This window comes from Nansenia antarctica (genome assembly GCF_963989245.1).
Source record: "Nansenia antarctica genome assembly, chromosome: 2".
NCBI lineage: Eukaryota > Metazoa > Chordata > Actinopteri > Argentiniformes > Microstomatidae > Nansenia > Nansenia antarctica.
The window spans coordinates 49,169,766-49,189,295 of record NC_137675.1 but is presented as its reverse complement, the minus strand read 5'-3'; the positions used below and the strand labels follow the sequence as shown (position 1 = coordinate 49,189,295).

General features: G+C 44.6%; 2 protein-coding genes across 2 annotated transcripts; one reads left to right on the top strand and one right to left on the bottom strand.

The window, feature by feature from the left end:
- The first annotated feature begins 625 nt into the window (after window positions 1–625).
- On the top strand, window positions 626–5,274 carry atp5mf (ATP synthase membrane subunit f). The gene is made up of 4 exons (XM_080523719.1): window positions 626–680; window positions 1,338–1,445; window positions 1,871–1,987; window positions 5,094–5,274. Exons 1-4 carry the CDS (start codon window positions 665–667, stop codon window positions 5,120–5,122), a joined length of 270 nt encoding a protein of 89 aa, XP_080379845.1. The 5' UTR covers window positions 626–664; the 3' UTR covers window positions 5,123–5,274.
- A 3,430-nt stretch (window positions 5,275–8,704) lies between these two features.
- Window positions 8,705–14,971, bottom strand: cpsf4 (cleavage and polyadenylation specific factor 4). The gene is made up of 8 exons (XM_080524935.1): window positions 14,617–14,971; window positions 14,276–14,326; window positions 13,979–14,131; window positions 13,657–13,752; window positions 13,444–13,537; window positions 13,252–13,324; window positions 12,736–12,906; window positions 8,705–9,968 (listed from the first exon to the last, which is right to left on the bottom strand). The coding sequence occupies exons 1-8, from the start codon at window positions 14,717–14,719 to the stop codon at window positions 9,900–9,902; spliced, it is 810 nt and encodes a 269-aa protein (XP_080381061.1). The 5' UTR covers window positions 14,720–14,971; the 3' UTR covers window positions 8,705–9,899.
- Between the last annotated feature and the right edge of the window lie 4,559 nt (window positions 14,972–19,530).

Sequence of the window (19,530 nt, the reverse complement as noted above, 5' to 3'; positions counted from 1 at the left end):
CATGGAAAACTTGTGTGAAATGCAGATTTTGTTCTATTCCACAAACCATTAAAGGGAAATGTACCCCTCTGATCAAATCTTATCATAAACAGCAGCTGCACATGACACCTATGATATGTCATGCACTCTAGCCCTATTTTCCATGTATTTGCAAGTGTACACACAACAACTAATTAAACTTCACATGAATGTAAATACCCTAGGCTTTTTAAGACATATGAAATCGATTTTATTCAATCAGAACCACCACAATTTTTTTTTTTTTTTTTTACCGAACTCTAGCTTACAACCCGCTTGTTAAGTCGTGACGTATTTCCGGGTCCAACGTTGGCTGAGACGCTGTCTTCGAAATGCCGAAATAATAATAATAATTCATTATATTTATATAGCGCTTTTCCGAGGCTCAAATACCCTGGCAATATGGAGAAAACGGGAAAGTGCTGTGTCCCTTGTTGTATGAATAGATCCGAGTCTTAAAAACGATTAAACTGTCATTCTACCGCTGTAGTTCACTGGTACTCTGGTGCGGAGAATTTCTGGTTTGGACTCGGAAATGGCTAAACGTCACTTTTGACGTCAGACTTAACAAGCGGACTCCCACAATCCTCTCTCCATTTTATTCCCATCATCCTGTGCGGTGTACAGTCTTCAACACCGAGACACGATGGCGGACAAGATAGGTAAGGCTGTGTGTTGTCTGTCAAAGTTAACACTTCATCATGTTTTACTCTGACTTGAACCTATTTTCTAGCATATTACCTTCGTTTCACACAGACGGTGCAGATTTATCTCCGCAATAAGCTGATATCTGTGTAGCAACCTGGTGTCCTTAAGTTGTCAAGGCCGCAGTGTAAACCACCGAGTCAAGTCAAGGACGTTGCTCTGTCAGTGTCACCGTCCTTCAGACATGGAGCTAGGACTCCGCAGCACTCCATGCACTTAGTTAAAGACGACACTTTGATTGTTTTGTCTGACTATAACCTAATTTATTACATTTGCGTGCAGGCTTTATTCTTCTACTCTGCAAGGCTAACAATTAGCTCGCTATGCTAACCTGCAGAATGCCTTTACATTAACTTGATGCACAGAGACAACTAGACAGATCCGTTCAATGTCTCCAGAATATCAACGGTCCCGACTCATCACAATGTCTTATCAATAGGCATGTATTTAATAAGGTTTTGTTGTCGGCAATTTGTGGTTGTCATGTAATAATGACTCTCTCGGACGTGCTGACAGCCATATATAGACAAACAACCTTGATGAACAAACCGGTGTTGATCCAACCAGTGTAGTTGATGTGTGACTCTCATCTGGTATATGTGTTTGTTTATCAGTTCCCGTTGGTGAGATGAAGCTGATGGACGTGAAGCTGGGACAGCTGGGAACCTGGCTGGGTGCTCGGGACTTCACCCCCAACGGGTTGATCAAATCCATCCGCGGAGGTAAGTGTTAGATGACCACTTAAGCACTGACAGTCAGCCATTGCCGTGTAACCTTGGGGGTTATTACAGAGATGTTTGTTTCTGAAGCCAGCCACACTTCCCAGTTCAAATACATTGCTAGACCGGGGTAATATGAACACACCTGAACTTGAACTTGACTACATCATATTGCATATTGGTCCAGCTGTAGTATGACTACCATACAATCACTTTATTATTTATTATTATTACTTACTTTACTTATTTTACTTGACTCTATTATTGTGATTTTGTATCTTGCTGCAATGCCAATGTTAAACCTGAGCCAATGATTTTTACTGTAAGAAAATAAATTGTGATTCTGATACAGTATAGTGCTGAATTTAGATCCAGACCAGGTTCTTATGCTGTGTGTTGCTAATGTATGTGTCTGTCTCTCCCCTTAGGCCATGACAGATATTATAACAAGTACATCAATGTAAAGAGGGGAGGCATTGGTGGTGTGGCCATGCTGCTGGTTGGCTATGTCGCTATCAGCTACCTTTGGGAGTACGACCACCTAAGTAAGTACACAAGCACTCCAGTGAATACAGACCAGTGTTTCCTCCAGGATTTTTCACATTGGTGGCGGGGGGGGTCCTCATTTGCGATTTTTTTTCCGTGTGCACGCGCATAAAACGCGCACGCGCGCTCAAAACAAAGACGTAATTTCACTTTACCCACGCAATACCCACTTAAACATGTGTGAGGATACGTAACAGCATTGTGACAGAACTTTCACTTTCATTCATAAAATTCACCCCGTCTGTGTTACGAAGCACTTGACTTTTGGACCATTGGGACTGACTATAGCGTCATATACCATCAAAAGGGAGGAGATGCGACATGAAATATGTCAAAATGCAGCAATATCATGCACAGATCAGCCTTATAACCTTATAACATGTAATGTTAGATATAACGTTAGACAGGGAGCGCAGATGTATTTTTATGAACGATATGAGGCTGGGAGGGAAAAATCACAGTATACCCACTAGAAAACACTAGACTACACCACTGAAGTAGGCCTACATGAGACTACACGCACAAAACCGGCTAACGTTACTTATTAACTGTTTACACAAGTAAAATCACAGTGTGACAGTCAGATGGAGCATTCGGTAAACAACCAACAGCAAGGTAATGCTATCAGTTGAGTTAAAGAAAACCAACTCTTACCTTTGATGACACCAACATGAGACCTGGGGCCTCATTCATAACGGGTGCTTAGATCAAATGTTGATCTTACCCGTGTCGTACGTAGAAAACCACGTCAACGTAGTGATTTATAAAATTTCAACGTGAGTCAATTTGATCGTGGAAACGATCGTAGCTCGACGTCGAGTATTCAACTTGCTTACGTACATTACCTACTGGTTATGCGGAGTTATTACAGGCATGTGAGCTGCACTGGAAAAACGTTGCCTACTGTAATTCATGCAAGTGGCTCGTAATAAAATTAACGATGTTGTTATCAGCCGAGAAAATGAGTTTAATTCAAGATTGAAAGGGAACTAATGTTTATGATTGTATTTCAGTCTTTCTTTATATCCCTCCGGAGCTGTCTATCTCTCTTCAACATGCCTATGCCTTGCCCGGCCACGCGCTAAATGATACTGGATTTCGAGTTGAGTCGGGATGAGGGGGAATGGCATCCCCCCTGAAATAAAAACAGTCCAAATCATCCCCCATCTAAAACTGCCATCCCCCCTTTCCATCCCTTATGTCATTTTATCAATGAACGTGGTATTACTGCCCTCTCCCCTTCCAGACGCACGCCTACCCTATAATATAGTATTAACGCCCTGTGATAGCGGCTCAAATAGCGGCTGAATGAAGCCAAGTGCTATAATATAATATAATACAGACAGTATATAATATTGTCAGTATTGTCTGTCTGTATTATATTATATTATAGCACTTGGCTTCATTCAGCCGCTATAATTGAGCCTCTATCACAGGGCGTTAATACAAACCTCATTCACCTGCGTTCAATTCCAAGTATGTTTGGTATTTATAGAAGGAAGCACGTACGCAACTTTAAACCATCTCAGCCCGTTTTATAAATAATGCTCACGTCCGTTTAGAAAAATGTGCTTACGTGAAAGTCAAAGATGACGTTCAAGTATTTCTTTATGAATGAGGCCCCTGCTTACCCGTACCTCCGCCGTTCTGTTCGTGATGATTTGAGAGGCAATAGATTATTTTTGCACCGCGCATATTGCCCTGTAATTAGACCACGCGACCACAGCTCCGTTGTGTCTCTTATTGTCCAAATGTTCCCTGAATTTTAGCTGCATGTTTTTCCAGCATGGAAATCCGTTGTCAATAAAAATTCGACTCCCCTTCTTTCCCCCTGCCAATACTGTGTCGTTTGTGACATTTACCAACGTTTATGCTATCAATAGTTCGAAGCTAGCGTTAGATGCGAGGCTGCTCGGGAACATTATTTGTTTCACAAAATAGCCTGATTTAGTTGACCATGAACATCAGAGACTAGACTACATTACGAATGTTCATTTAAAATACTCTATACTGAGCACTGGTATAAGAACATGAACCAGAGAACAGCAGTAAATGCAATAACCCACAGTCGTCGCTGATGATGTTGCATTTTCGATTAGGATACGGGATTAAAGGCACCGGCGACGGGCGAAGAGAGAAATCAGTTTACCGGCTTTTTACACGCACATGAGTTGTTGTAAGACTCATAAATGTTTCATTTCCACGGCAAAACAAACAATACACAACGAGGGTTTAGTACTACCACCGCATGATACAGCTGCATGTCATAAACTCGTGTAGAACAGCTGGGGAGTCTGAATATGTTTTCAACAAGGCAACAACTCTGCTTCTCACTCCATTGAGCTACGACTGCTAAGCTAACTAGCTAGATGAGTGTAAGGTTGAGTTCGTAAAGTCGCTCTGAGAGCGCTGGAGCGCACACTGGGCCCGACGTCATAGAGAAACCGAGTCATTTGATTGGACGAGAGGCATTCCACGAGTGCTGATCGGATTTCCTGAGTGAATTTACGAACGCAGCCAGTTTTGAAAGCGCGTCGCCTCGCGCCGCGCGCCTGTTGAGAGATTCAGTCTCGATTGCAGTGCGAACACAAACGACGAGGTTAATTGCAACATTGTGGCAATGGTGGCGGAGGAAATTCTTTGGTGGCGGCCCGCCACGAATAAATGCATATAGAGGAAACACTGCAGACACTTGTTCTACCTATGAAGTGTGAAAACACACACACACACTTCTCAGGATTTTCCCCAGGATTTTTTAAACTGGATTGTATTGTAAAAACAGGCTGATTTTATGTCAAAATGTGTTTAAAAATACTTCGAAAACACTGAATTACGTGAGGATCATGATTTTTTTGGGGTGCTTTTAACAACTTTCATTAGCGACAGTTGCTCTATCATTACTAAATATCAGTTTCCTTTGCTCTGAGATGTTGACCAGTGGCAGAGCCAAGTGGACAATGTGTTGCATCACCCCACCCCATTACCCTATCACACTCCACTGTGGACAGAGAATCAGTGTGCTACAGATCAATTTAAACTGTTCATACATAACCCTCGATCTGTCTCTACCTTTTCTCCTCTTCCCTTCTTCCTCCCTTCCCTCAGAGCACGACCGCTGGAGGAAGCACCACTAAACTCCCCCAACCCCCAGTGTGACCCCTGACCTCCAGGGTGTCACCTCCCCTGCTCCCCCGGCCAGACTGCAGCAGTGTGGAACCATACTTCCTGTCAGCTTTCTGTTCTGTACAAAATATTGTTGTGACCAAGAATAAATCTACTTCTAAGATATATGTGTGGTTGTGATTGTGTCCCTGGACATGGGAAGTCTACACCGTAGTGACCGTACGTGACAGGAGTGCAACTAGAAAGGATGTGATGACTCCACTGCCACATTTACATGTACAGTGCATTCAGACAATATTCAGACCGCATCACTTTTTCCATGTTTTCTTATGTCAGACTCAATTTAAAATGAATTAAATTAAAATAATTTGCTATCCACACGCCATACCCCAGAATGAAAACAGCACATTTATTGAAATTGATATACAGAAATATCTCATGTATGTAAGTATTCGGACCCTATGCTATGACACTCAAAAAATGTCAACAAATCACTTGATGCAAGGAGTTCATGTAATTTTGGAATTAATATCTTTGTATTTATCGGGTCTCTGATTTGCATAGGAATCAGTTACACTGTCATTCTGGGGGTATTGTGTGTGGATTGATGGCAAATTCTTTTAATTTAATCCATTTCAAATTGAGTCTTAACACAATTTTTTTTGGAAAAAGTCTGAATACTTTCCGAAGGTACTGTATTTATATAGCATAAATCAAATATTGATAGTGTTTATGGTCCTGAAAGACAATCCAACCCGAAGTCATCCACACCAGAAGCATTCTTTAATATATATAATATTAGAGGGAAAATGAGTCATATCTGGACTGATATTATGCTTAAACACGAAAACTGTAAGTAGCCACTGTTCCCCAAATCTGGAATACTTGACTGTTAAATGCCGACCCACTTACCTACCGAGGGAATTCAATGCAGTGTATATTACAAGCGTTTACATTGCACCGAATGCAGACGGTAGCTTAGCATTGGCGCGGCTATATGATGTCATCAGTGGTCAACAAAGCGCAGACCCACAGGCAGTTCACATTATAGCCGGAGACTTTAATCATGTCGACCTGAAGGCAGTACTACCCAAGTTCTATCAGCATGTTAAATGTGCAACAAGAGGAGAAAAAACACTGGATAAGGTATACACCAACATCAAACGTGCTTACAAGGCTAGACCGCTAGCTCATCTAGGCATGTCTGACCATGTTTCAATCCTCCTGATCCCAGCCTACACTACCATGAGGAAAAGTGCTCCCATCACCACTAAGACTGTCAGAACCTGGCCAGAAGGGTCCGCTCCACTGCAGATCTGCCTAAATGACACCTCATGGCAGGAATATGAGCATGAGGACCTGGAACAGTTCACGTCGTCGGTTCTGAACCACATAGTGAACTGCACCAACTCAGTCACCGTGGACAAACGGGTCCGGGTCTACCCCAACACGAAGCCATGGATGACTGGGAAGGTCCAAAAACTGATCAATGAGAGGGACAACGCCTTCTTCAGGGAAGGGCAGACTGCTGTACAGCACCACCAGGGCTAACCTAAAGCGCGGCATCAAAGAGGCCAAGGCAGACCACAGAGAGAAGATTGAGGAATGCTTCCTGAGCAACGACTCCAGGCGGATGTGGCAGGGGGTTCAGCACATGACAAACTTCAGAGCCAACAGGACGACCCCCTGCTGGCGGAAAAGCTGAACTCCTTCTACGCCCGGTTCGACGAGGGGCGAACGGAGGTAACCACAACACAAACACCACTCTCTCCAGCTCTCAGCAGCCTCACCCTCACAGAGCATGCTGAAGGCGGTGGACCCCAGGAAAGCCTCGGGGCCGGATGGCGTCCTGGGACGGGTGCTGAGGGACTGCGCCGACCAGCTGGCCGGGGTTTTCACCAACATCTTCAACCAGTCCCTGTCCCAGGCCACCATCCCACCCAGCCTGAAAACCTCAACTATCATCCCAGTCCCGAAGAAAAGCACGGTGAGCTGCCTAAACGACTACCGCCCGGTGGCACTCACACCAATCATCATGAAGTGCTTCGAGAAACTAGTCCGGGCCCACATACTCACATGCCTCCCGCCCAACCTGGATCCATACCAGTTCGCCTACAGAGCCCACAGGTCCACAGAGGACGCCATCGCGACAACTCTCCACGCCACTCTATCCCACCTGGAGAGGGGAAACAGCTACGCGAGACTGCTCTTTGTTGACTTCAGCTCCGCCTTCAACACCATCCTTCCAGACAGGCTAGTGACCAAACTACTAGACCTGGGACTATCACACTCTATATGTGCATGGATCAAGGACTTCCTGACCGACCGCCCCCAGAGGGTGCGGGTGGGCTCCCACACCTCCACAGCCCTCAGACTCAGCACTGGGTCCCCCCAGGGCTGCGTGCTAAGCCCCATCCTCTACAACCTCTACACCTACGACTTCACCCCCGTCCACCCCAGCAACTCCATCGTAAAGTTTGCAGACGACACCACCGTAGTGGGCTGCATCTCGGGGGGGGACGAGGCGGCGTACAGGGATGAGGTAGAGCAACTGAGCAAGCTGTGCAAGGTTAACAACCTGCTGCTGAACAAGTCAAAGACCCAGGAAATCATCGTGGACTTCAGGAGGAAAAAGTCCGAGATCCAGCCCCTGCTCATCGACGGAGAGAGCGTGGAGAGAGTCTCAACCCTCCGATTCCTGGGGGTGCACATACAGGATGACCTGTCCTGGAAGAACAACACAACAGCCACCATCAAGAAGGCACAACAGCGGCTCTACATCCTGAGAGTCCTCAGGAAGGAACACAACAAGCAGGAGATACTGGTGGCCTTCTACCGCGGCGCAGTGGAGAGCATCCTCACCTACGGCATCTGCAACTGGTTCTCCAGCTGCACAACCGCGGAGAGAAATGCGCTACAGAGTCGTGAGAACAGCCCAGAAGATCACCGGCGCCCCCCTCCCCTCTCTGGAAGAGCTGTACAACACACGCTGTCTCAGGAAGGCCTCCAAGATCTCCAGAGACCCAACCCACCCTGGGTACGTACACTTTACCCAGCTGCCCTCGAAAAGGCGGTACAGGACCATGGCCGCAAGGACAAACAGACTGAAGAACAGCCTCTACCCCAGGGCCATCCAGGCCCTGAACACAGCAAAGACCTAGGTTCTGGGCCCTGGACAGTCTGGACGGATTGATGGCAGCTGCTGGACTGAAAAAAAAATCAGGTGTAGTGCTGAGGCACAAATATGTACATTTCTAGCCTGCAAACTGCGACACTTCAAATGAATGTGCAATAACACTATGTGCAATATGACAACCCTAGTCGTCTATCTGTACAGTATAGTATAGTGGATAGTGTACATAGCCTTTATTTATGTAAACCAGCTCCTTCCCTTCTTGTGTTTTTTTTTTCTTTCCTAGCACCGGGGGAGCCACCCCTCCTAAATGTCGTTGTTTGGTACCTGTACTATAGCAATGACAATAAAGACCATTCATTCATCATTCATTCATCATATTGAATAATGGAGTGCTGCTGTGAAACTAGCTAATGAGGAAAAAAACACTGAATAAAACGTGGATATTTATTGTACAGAGTAGAAAATGCAGAGCACATGAGAAGCATATTGATTGAGATTGTTTTATTTAAGGTAAGCCCCTGAGAGCCCCCCATATACAAATGCCACACTCTTCTCGTAGTTCTAGAGCTGGCTTCCTCAGTTGGTGAAAGTGTGACTACGTTCTAAGTTCAAACACACAGTTCAGTTCACTGAATATGATGCCAGTATATAGAGGGTTATTTACATATGACTGCCACACAGGTTTCAGATGACCTACCACTGACCTAGACCATATGGGGTTGGCGTCCCAGACACTTATTGATTAACAAGCATCTTTAAATGGGATTATCTGGCTTCCCCTGCATCTGGGAACCCAGCCCTTAGAGCACATCTCAATCATACTTCAATGAGCAGCATGTTAAGTTTCAACATATTTCAAATGTAACATTGTACAGTAGCTGATTTGGTGAGAAGAACTCAAAGCCACCAAAGTACACACGTATGGTCTCTACAGTGACATCAGAAAATGGCATCATGTCATTACAAAACAACACGGCATGAAGTTGAATTTCCATCGACATCAATACACTTGAGTTAATTTATTTAATTTACATTTTACATGGAGGGAGAATTGGATCAGTTCTTGTGTTGCTAAAACCCCCTGGTCCGAACGTCAACCTACAGAGAGAAAAGCTGCAGAGAGAAACCTGTAAACCTGTAACCTGCAGAGAGAAAAGCTGTGACGGTACTTTACAAACGTCTTCCTTTATGGGAAGGTAAGAACAGAGGGCATGATGCAAGGTTACCACCAATTCCATCTCGATTCAGTAAATCTGGGAAGAGCATAGAAGAAAGAAATAATCTTCATCCAAAAGAAATAAAGTGGAATTTGAAATGTCTCCCAGAACTGACTTGACGGCCTAATAGAAATGGAATTGATCCCAACCCTGGAAGGTCACATATTCAGAGTACTCACACAAGGTTCCAGTGAGGGTCCTAAAGGTTGGTTACATCTCAAGTGTCCCTGGCCCCCTCCATCTCTCTGTGTCTCTGTTTCTGTCTGTGGCCCCCTCCATCTCTCTCTGTCTCTGTCTGTGAGACCAGGCTGGTGGTCAAAGTCAAAGTCAAAAGTCACTTTATTGTCCCATCACTGGGAAATTTGTATTGGGTGGTGTTGTTGATGTTGATGTTGATGTTGTTGTTGTTGTGGTAGTGGTAGTCGGGGCAGGTGGCTACTGACCACTGAGGAATGCCAGGTGACCTTTGGTGCATTTGTTAGCATAGTGACCCTTCTCACCACACTGCAGGAAGAGAGAGAGTGTTACACACTGAAAAACATCAGATATGAGAGATGATTCACAATAAGTGTGTGTGTGTGTGTGTGTGTGTGTGTGTGTGTGTGTGTGTGTGTGTGTGTAGCCACTGTGTAAACTTGTGCGGAGACAGAAGAGTGTATAGTAGGGCTGGGGTGACGTAAATCGATTACGGAAATACATCGTTTTGCATAATGTGCGTTGGCACGTCGCAAAGCATGGTCAAAGCATGGATTCACCACCACCTAAACTAAAGTGTGGGAGTGTTTTAGACAGAGACCCAACAATGTGGTGCTCTGTCAGCTCTGCAAATTGGAAATGGCTTATCACAGCATTACAACTGCTATACACAAACACTTGAAGCGAAAGCACCCCAGAGCGCTTTGTGAAGACAGCAGCAGGACAGTACAGGTCCTGTTTACTTTTTGTCCCCACCCATCAAGCATGATATACTATGTGATGGGGTCTGGTGAAAGTTTATTTTTATTTTTTATATATATATTACAAAAGTGTAAGTGTTGAAGAGCCCACGTAATATAACAAACAGTTTTAGGATCAGTAAATACTTTTCGCACAGCTTGTTTTGGATTCACTGTATCGTCTACTATAGAGTGATACATGGCTTGTAAACAAACTTATGTTTCAGGACGTGTTCAAAAGCAAGGACTGTGTGATCATCTAGTTATGTGTTTTTAGCATGTTGATGTTCCATCAGCATGTTGCAGGGATTAAAGCAAAAAAAAATCTCCTGACTGAAAATTTGTTCAAGCCAAGTCATATTCTCATTTTAACCTCCACTATATGTTTGTATTTTATAACGTTAGCGTTTTAAGGGAAGAAGATTCTTTTGAACAGCTTTTCTATTGCCAGTTTGCTTTTATGTGATACGCTCGGCGGAGAGGGTGATTGGCTGCCCTTTGCCCCCCCTTGAGGCCCTGTTTAAAAGTAGGGCTTTGGGGAGGGCCAGGAAGATCATGGCTGACCCCGCACACCCAGGACACGGTCTCTTCGCCCCGCTCCCCTCAGGCAGGAGGGTGCGGTCCCTAAAAACTGTGAAGGCCCGACATACAAACAGCTTTTTCCCCACAGCCATCCGGCTCCTAAATGCCGCTGCCCCCCCCCCCCCCCCTGACCTGACCCCCTATCTATCTACCCTCCCTCCACCCCCACTGGACTGTCTGGATATGAACACTTGAACACTTGATCTCTGCACTTTATATTTATATTAATTATGACTCTTGCACTTCGATGTTGGTTTGCACTGTCTTGTCCTGTCTTGCACCTGTCCTGCTGTAAACCGTGCTCCATTGTTCCAAACCAAATTCCTAACATGTTTACATGTCATGGCAATAAAAGTCTTCTGATTCTGATTCTGATTTATGTGATATCAATGCTGTTTTCAATTCATGAAATAAAATTGATACTTATTGCAAGGGTTGACTCTGACATACAAATAATCAGATAATGGGTGTGGCTTAGACAATTAGGGGGAGTGGCTTGTATGAAAGTGGGTGTGGCCTGTCGGTGGGGCCGAGCCGATTCGTAAAATATCTGAACCGTGTCTGTGGCACTTGTGGTTGCTGAGCTAAAGTCCTTTAACCTTCCTTTAACCACTAGGCCGGAAAAGCCTTCATTAAAGTGGGTGGCTGCTGCTGGCGTACGTTTGGGCCCAGGGAACGGGCATGGAAAGAGTCACAGTCACCAAACTCTACACACTCCTTGATTGTATCCCTACATTGTACCAAATCAACTTTCAGAGTCCTAGGCCATTCCTGGGAGGCCTTGCACGCGAGCTAGCGGGAACCTGTAGGGAGCTCTAATGCTTGATGTGAAGTGCCTAGTGTAAAAAGACATGTTCTCACACGTACAGGGGTACAGGGAGTACAACATGTTGCATTTTCATGCCATTAGGGTTAGGGCTTCCTAGGGTTTCCTAGGGTTAGAGATGCATTTGGACTTCTGGAGTACCTCCACTACTTTCAATGGGTTCTGAAGGTCTGAGAGCAAAGGGCTTTCTACCAGGGGTAACTAACCCTGGGTAGAACCTTGGGTTCAAATCTGGAGTGTGTGGGACCAAATGTGTAGATGTGGTGAGCTAATGAAGCTCTTTGAGATTGAGATGAGAAAAGGGCGCTTGTCTCTTTAAGGCCAGGAGGGAGTTAGCGACTAGCGATGTTAGCTTAGCGCCAGTTTAACAGAAGTAACTTCACTTTTAACATGACTTCCCGTGGTCGTAGCGGGCTGGTTGACGGCTTAAAATGACCTTGGAGACCTGTAGACCTTATCCAGCCATAGTCTTGTGTTTCTACCCCGGGGCATAGCCGGTGTTATTCGCGGACAAACACTCCGTAGTAGAGTGGTTCTAGTACACTGGACATATGTAGCCAATTGACGGAAATCCGTCGCGACTTGGAAAAAATTGACGGAAATCCGTCGTAGCGACGGAGAACTTTAATCCCTGATGTTGTGATTTGCTAAACATGCAGTTAGATGTTACATAGCGATGTTCTTTCTTAGCTGCTAGCTAGCTACCAACGTCATGGTAGCAAACGCGTCTGTTTTGATTCCGAGTGATTTTCTCTGGTATTTGGCTTGAGGTGTACCAACATACAAATAAGCATATCTTTTTCAGCTATTTCTCATTCAATGTATGACACATGATTTCAATGTATGACACATCATTTGAAAGGTTACAACCTACAGTTTCATAACCAGTAAAAGACTGAAAAATGACCGTGCCAATTTAGCATCTCACCTTATAGCAGGTGACTTGGTCGAGTGGACGTGGTCCGCGGCTGCCTCCCATGTTGTTGTGGTGCATGCTGGGTCCCATGCTGTGTGGCGGCCGCTGGTGACCCATGCCCATGTTGGGGTTGGTCAGCTGGATCAGAGACATGGACGAGCGGCCCATAGAAGGGCCCATGGGCTGGAGCAGGAGGAGGAGCAGGAGGAGGAGGAGCAGGAGGGGGAGGGGGAGGAGGAGGAGCAGGAGCAGGAGGAGCAGGAGGAGGGGGAGGAGGAGCAGGAGGAGGAGGAGGAGCAGAAGGAGGAGGAGGAGCAGGAGGAGGAGGAGGAGCAGGAGGAGCAGGAGGAGGAGGAGGAAGAGAGGCGGTGAGCTGTGGTGTCATGGCTCAGAGACATTCTTAAAAGTAGCTTTATTATAATCATCTCTGCTGATCTTTAGATCAATAAATCAAATAGGAAATACAAAAACATTTGGTTTGTGTGTGCGTGTGTGTGTGTGTGTGTGTGTGTGTATGTTCTCTCTTACTTTCTGCATGTTATGTGATTGCTGTGGCAGAGGGGGCTGCTCAGTGGCTCCCATGGGCAACTCAAAGCGAGGGCTGTGGGAAAACAACAAGATACACACGTTAACGTCACATGGTGTTCGCTCCTGTAAGCATGGCTGGTTACCGTTTTTTCTGTCTCACTCGAGTGGAGAGCTTATGGGAAGTGAACTCACTGCATGAATTTACAGGACTTGGCCTCTGGACAGAAGCCCACCATGTAGTTCACACAGATCACCCTCCGCGTGTGTCTGTGTCTGCAGTCAGGACCTGAGAGAGAGAGAGAGAGAGAGAGAGAGAGAGAGAGAGAGTGTGCAACAGGTTAGCAGGACACAGCTGTGTGTGTGTGTGTGTGTGTGTGTGTGTGTGTGTCAGTCAGCAGGACTCACCGTGTTTGCAGAATCCTCTGTCGTACCAGGGACAGTCTTTAATCTTGGACTCCGGATCAATATGCAGGAACGGACACTCCTTATTACTACATTCACCTGGGAGGACAGACAGACAGACAGACAGACAGACAGACAGACAGACAGACATCCATTATACATCACAACTGCATTAGGATGGAAGCAGGGGCCTAGGAAGAACAAGCTAATGACATCAGTCCTATTGTACATTGGATTGGAGTAAATTATATTGTTTTTATTAGCTAGTGAAGTCTTCTGTGTGTGTAACAAGGGCAGTGATAAAGACCCTATCTGTCCTACTGACCGAACTTGGAGTAGAAGTAGCACTCTGGCATCTTGGTCATGTCGTACTCGTGCAGGAACTCGCACTGGTCTCCTTTCTTACACAGCCCCCTGAGCCAATGTTTACACACTACCGTCTTCTCCCCGCTGATGTGACGGAACGGACACATCCCCCCTGGAGGTATAGAGAACAACACACACACACACATACACACACACGATATTTAACAACATAGGTCACTCACATCATAAACCATGTCCTCGTCCCACAATTGACACACACACAGGGAGGCCTTTTGTTATTTGTCAGAACACTTACCTTTCACACAGGCCGCTTTCATGAAGAACTCACACACTGCAGCCCCGGATTCTGGAGAAACACAATAATAGAATGAATGACAGCAGGGAAGGGGTCAGTGTCTGTCAGTGTCAACATATCCAGGTTCATTATCATCCGAATCTAATCTATAACATGCGGTTAACTTTCCAACTATAATCAGATATCACATAGATGTTAGTTAGGGTATGATAGATCGTTTTTAAAAAAAAAACACGTTTGTTAACTCGTCTGGTGCAAGTGGGTGCATCAGGGGGGTTGAACCCATTATGTCAGAACCCCACAGCTCCTTACATACATTAGCTTTGTTAACTCCAACTTACTATCCATTCCGGGGAAGGGTAAAGGTTGTGCACCCAGTTGCTGCTCCACGGCGAGCTCCAGATCAAACTTAATGTGATCCACGGTGGCGATCAGGTCCTGCATGTTTACAACTTCCCGGTGCTCTGATCAGGTAAGAGAGAAGCTAATAAGCTAGCAGCTAGCTAACGTGAGTTGCTATTCACCACCAGCTCGACTAGCTTAGGAAATCAAGTGATCAAAAGATCATAAGAGACGTGGAAGTTACGTGCTTAGCTTGTTAGCTATCCGAATATGTCATTTGAAATGTGAATGAATCAAACGCGTGGAACTTTGTCCGTAGCTAACATGCCTGCTTGTCCATAGATGTGTGTCTTGTTTCCCCCCAACCACCAGAAGGCGCGACGGTCGAAACGCAACCTTTGACCCGATATGATGAAGACATTTGTAATCAAATTGGATACGGCTTGTATCATCCTATTCATTCCGTTTGCAAAAAAGAACGAGAGGCGGCGTTGTCTGATTATCCTCCTTTTAACATTATTTCCAAATGATCTTGAATGGTTTGCATATAATGAAAGTGAGGCGGCAGAAATGACTTTGGCAGTCGCTCGATACTATCTGACATCTGTTAATAAGCCTAGCTAGCTGTCCTCGTCAGTAGCGCGGAGCACTCTCTGGTTTATAATACAATTATATAATCATTAATAATTATAATAATAAAATATCTCTAGTATTACTGGCAGTATACTACAATAGTTGTGTTTACATATTAAATATATTCGGTACTAGTTTCAGCTCAGGAGTGTCTCCCCAAAAATAAATATTAATAAGTGTACTGTGAAATTAATGTGATCAAGGTGAGAATAAACATGAGAATTCAATCAAATGCACATAACCCACTGGGTTATTAGCACGTAATGAAACTCAATGAAATACATCCTCAATATGATCTCCACCTAATCATATAACGAATGAATGAATGAATGGTCTTTATTGTCATTGATATAGTACAGACTATGCCGTAACATCATGGTACTATAGAACCACAAAGGCCCATAAAACAAGACTCCAGACAGCCCAAAATAAACTGGTTAGGCTTCTGCTAGGCCTCAACCCTAGGACACATCTAACCGCTGCTCATTTTTTGAGCCTTGATTGGCTACGAGTAGTTGACAGAGTGCAGCAGCTTGCACTGGGCCTGGTCTTCAAGATACGCTACACCACAAAGACACCCAAGTACCTGTCAACATACTTCCAAAAAGTGAACAACGTCCACACATACAACACCAGAGGAAGCTCCACGAACCACGTTCAACCGCGTTGCACCACAAACAAGGGGTTAAACTCGTTTGCAAACTATGCAGTAAAAATGTGGAACGCCCTTCCTATAATCTTAAAGGAGTGCAAAACACTGCCCACCTTCAAAACCACTCTCAAAAAACATTTACAGGAGGCTGCAATCCGTAACTGGACCCTCTAAATCAAAAATCAGATTAAAAGACCCGAACTACCCACTGTACATACTTTGTGTTTTGTCCCCCGCCCCCACCTGTGGTGTATGTCCCCACCTGTCCTACCCGCTGTACATACCTTATGTTTTGTTGTATTGTTCTTCCCATGATGGATGTATGTTTATCTTGTAGATAGTAATAGTTATTTGTCTGTATTATCTTGTAGACAGTACTAGTTTTTTTTGTCTGTCTTACATGTAACGATGAATTGAGAATCAAGGACCCCAATTGAAATAAGCCAGTGGCTTTCTTGGGTTTTTATCCTTTTAGTTGACCTTGTATGTAATATGTACTTTCACGTACCTACTTCTGCAAATCTTCTAATAAAGTTTTCAATCAATCAATCAAACAGGTACCAAACAACGAAATTTGGGAGGGGGGGCTCCCCTGGTGCTAGGAAAGAAAAAAACTAAAAAACAAGAAGGGAAAGGAGCTGGTTTACATAAATAAAGGCTATGTACACTATCCACTATACCAGGGGTCGGCAACCTATGGCACGCGTGCCAGCAGTGGCACGCTACAGCTTAAACAGTGGCACGCAAGCAATAAGTGTGAGAATGGGAGAATGTTTTTATTTTATTTTATGTTGGCTGCGTTCGTAAATTCGCGCACACTGGGTTCAACGTCATAATGGGACCAAGTAATGACTAGAGGCAGTCTCGGGGACGCTCCGGCGCTCTCAGGGCGAATTTACGAATGCAGCCCTCGTCTCTCTTCCACTCCACGAGAGACGTATTCTGGCGCAAATTTTCAAAGTAAAATTCTGAATTCGATTCGATACAAGTTTTACTGTTAAGCACACATAACAATATAATAATAATAATAATAATAATATATAATAAGAGTGGGGTTTTGTGTCCCAGAAAGACCGTGCTGTATGTGTCCTATCTATGTCACGAAAATGTTGTTTGTCTTGAACTTCAAGCGTTAAACGGCATTTTGAGACCAAACATCAGAAATCGTTCAAGGATGAAGCAGACAAGGCCGAATCAATAAGACGTGCTGTGTCAAGGTATGGGAAGCAGGCCAGCACATTTAAAGCCTTTTCCACTGCTAAAAATCACGCAACTGAAGCAAGCTTTCGCATTGCTCATTGCATTGCGAAACGTGGAAAGCCATTCACTGATGGAGAATATATTAAGGAGGCTTTCCTCTGTAGCTCAGATGTTTTGTTTGAAGGCTTATCAAACAAAGACACAATAAAATCAAGAATAAAAGACATCCCAGTGTCAGCCAGAAGTGTGGAACGAAGAATAGGAGAAATGGCAGAAAACGTGAAAGCGCAGCAGACCGCTGGTTTGAAAGATGCGACGGTGTTTAGCCTCGCACTTGATGAGAGCGTAGATGTGAATGACATGCCATGTTACTTAAAGTGACCAAGTACCACCCCCAGATAATGGAGTTGAGCAAAGGAAAACAGGGCCAGGGATCACATTGATTGTTAGGACTGTTTACATGGCTTTGCATACATAGCTCTTTCTTTGCAACAAAAAATGTTTGTTGTGGTTGGAATAAAATAATAAAATGTAAGTAACAACCAAATAATTATATAAATATACATTATAATTCATACAAGTAAGACCCTTGTATAATCACCATCCAGTTAGGCCTACTTATTAAAATGATAACCATAGGGAGCGCAGTTAGCATTCTACTTGGGTAGAAATTGAGCGCTCCAATTTGCTTAAAGTTGTGCTACGCATCACAAAGTTTAGTTGTCTTAGATGTTGGTCATTTTGTTCAAGTTTCAGTTAGTTGAATGTTAGGCCTGTTTATTTAGCATACATGGCTTTGCATACATAGCTCTTTGCGGGAAATTGTTGTTCATGTTGTGGAATAAAATTGCAGATCAGTTGGTCTGTTTGGTTTGGTTTGATGTCGAGTCATAATTAATGTTGATATTGTGGTTGGCACACTGACTAACAAGAACATTTTAAAATGGCACTTCATATCAAAAAGGTTGCCTACCCCTGCACTATACTATACAAATAAAACACTGTGCTGTACTCTATGCTATGCTATACCTATTCTAACATTTCCTATTCTCTGCAACCTTATGTACCCTAGGGTTGTCATATTGCACATAGTGTTATTGCACATTCATTTAAAGTGTCGCAGTTTGCAGGCTTGAAATGTACACATTTGTGCCTCAGCACTACACCTGATTTCAATCCAGCAGCTGCCATCAATCCATCCAGACTGTCCAGGGCCCAGAACCTAGGTCTTTGCTGTGTTCAGGGCCTGAATGGCCCTGGGGTAGAAGCTGAGCTTCAGTCTGTTTGTCCTTGCGAACATGGTCCTGAACCGCCTGTTCGAGGGCAGCCGAGCAAAGTGTTCGTACCCAGGGTGGGATGGGTCTCTGGAGATCTTGGAGGCCTTCCTGAGGCAGCGTGTGTTGTACAGCTCTTCCAGAGAGGGGAGGGGGGCGCCGGTGATCTTCTGGGCCGATCTCACGACTCTCTGTAGCGCATTCCTCTCTGCGGCTGTGCAGCTGGAGAACCAGTTGCAGATGCAGTAGGTGAGGATGCTCTCCACTGCGCAGCGCTAGAAGGCCACCAGCATCTCCTGTCCGATGTGGTCTTTCCTGAGGACTCTCAGGAAGAAGAGCCGCTGTTGTGCCTTCTTGATGATGGCTGCTGTGTTGTTCTTCCAGGACAGGTCATCCTGTATGTGCACCCCCAGGAATCGGAGGGTTGAGACTCTCTCCACGCTCCCTCCGTCGATGAGCAGGGGCTGGACCTCAGATTTTTTCCTCCTGAAGTCCACGATGATTTCCTGGGTCTTTGACTGGTTCAGCAGCAGGTTGTTAACCTTGCACAGCTTGCTCAGCTGCTCTACCTCATCCCTGTACGCCGCCTCGTCCACCCCCCGAGATGCAGCCCACCACAAACTCTCTGGTTTATAATACAATTATATAATCAGTAATAATTATAATAATAAAATATCTCTAGTATTACTGGCAGTATACTACAATAGTTGTGTTTACATATTAAATATATTCGGTACTAGTTTCAGCTCAGGAGTGTCTCCCCAAAAATAAATATTAATAAGTGTACTGTGAAATTAATGTGATCAAGGTGAGAATAAACATGAGAATTCAATCAAATGCACATAACCCACTGGGTTATTAGCACGTAATGAAACTCAATGAAATACATCCTCCACCCAATCATATAATGTGTTGACTGTTCAGTAAAAATTCATAACCAAATCTAATTTCCAAGCCTCCAAATATCAACACCCAGCAGGCCTGCGCATACAGTCATTAGCAATTAGGAACACACAGTGAGGGCAGAAGTAAATCAGAAGACTTTTATTTAAAATGAAAAAGTAAAAGTAAAGAAAATTTAATCAGGTAAAAAGTAATCAGGTTCAAAGCAACAACATGTTACACAGCAACCCCTCCCCTCCCTCCCTATCCCA

Excerpts from the sequence above, each read along its gene's own strand:
- atp5mf (XM_080523719.1), top strand. Across the intron at positions 1,446-1,870 it reads GATCAAATCCATCCGCGGAG|GCCATGACAGATATTATAAC; the intron begins GTAAGTGTTAGA and ends CTCTCCCCTTAG. Across the intron at positions 1,988-5,093 it reads TTGGGAGTACGACCACCTAA|AGCACGACCGCTGGAGGAAG; the intron begins GTAAGTACACAA and ends CCCTTCCCTCAG.
- cpsf4 (XM_080524935.1), bottom strand. The coding sequence starts at position 14,719 with ATGCAGGACCTGATCGCCACCGTGGATCACATTAAGTTTGATCTGGAG. Across the intron at positions 14,132-14,275 it reads GAAAGCGGCCTGTGTGAAAG|GGGGGATGTGTCCGTTCCGT; the intron begins GTAAGTGTTCTG and ends CTATACCTCCAG. Across the intron at positions 12,907-13,251 it reads AATCACATAACATGCAGAAA|CCCATGGGCCCTTCTATGGG; the intron begins GTAAGAGAGAAC and ends CTCCTGCTCCAG.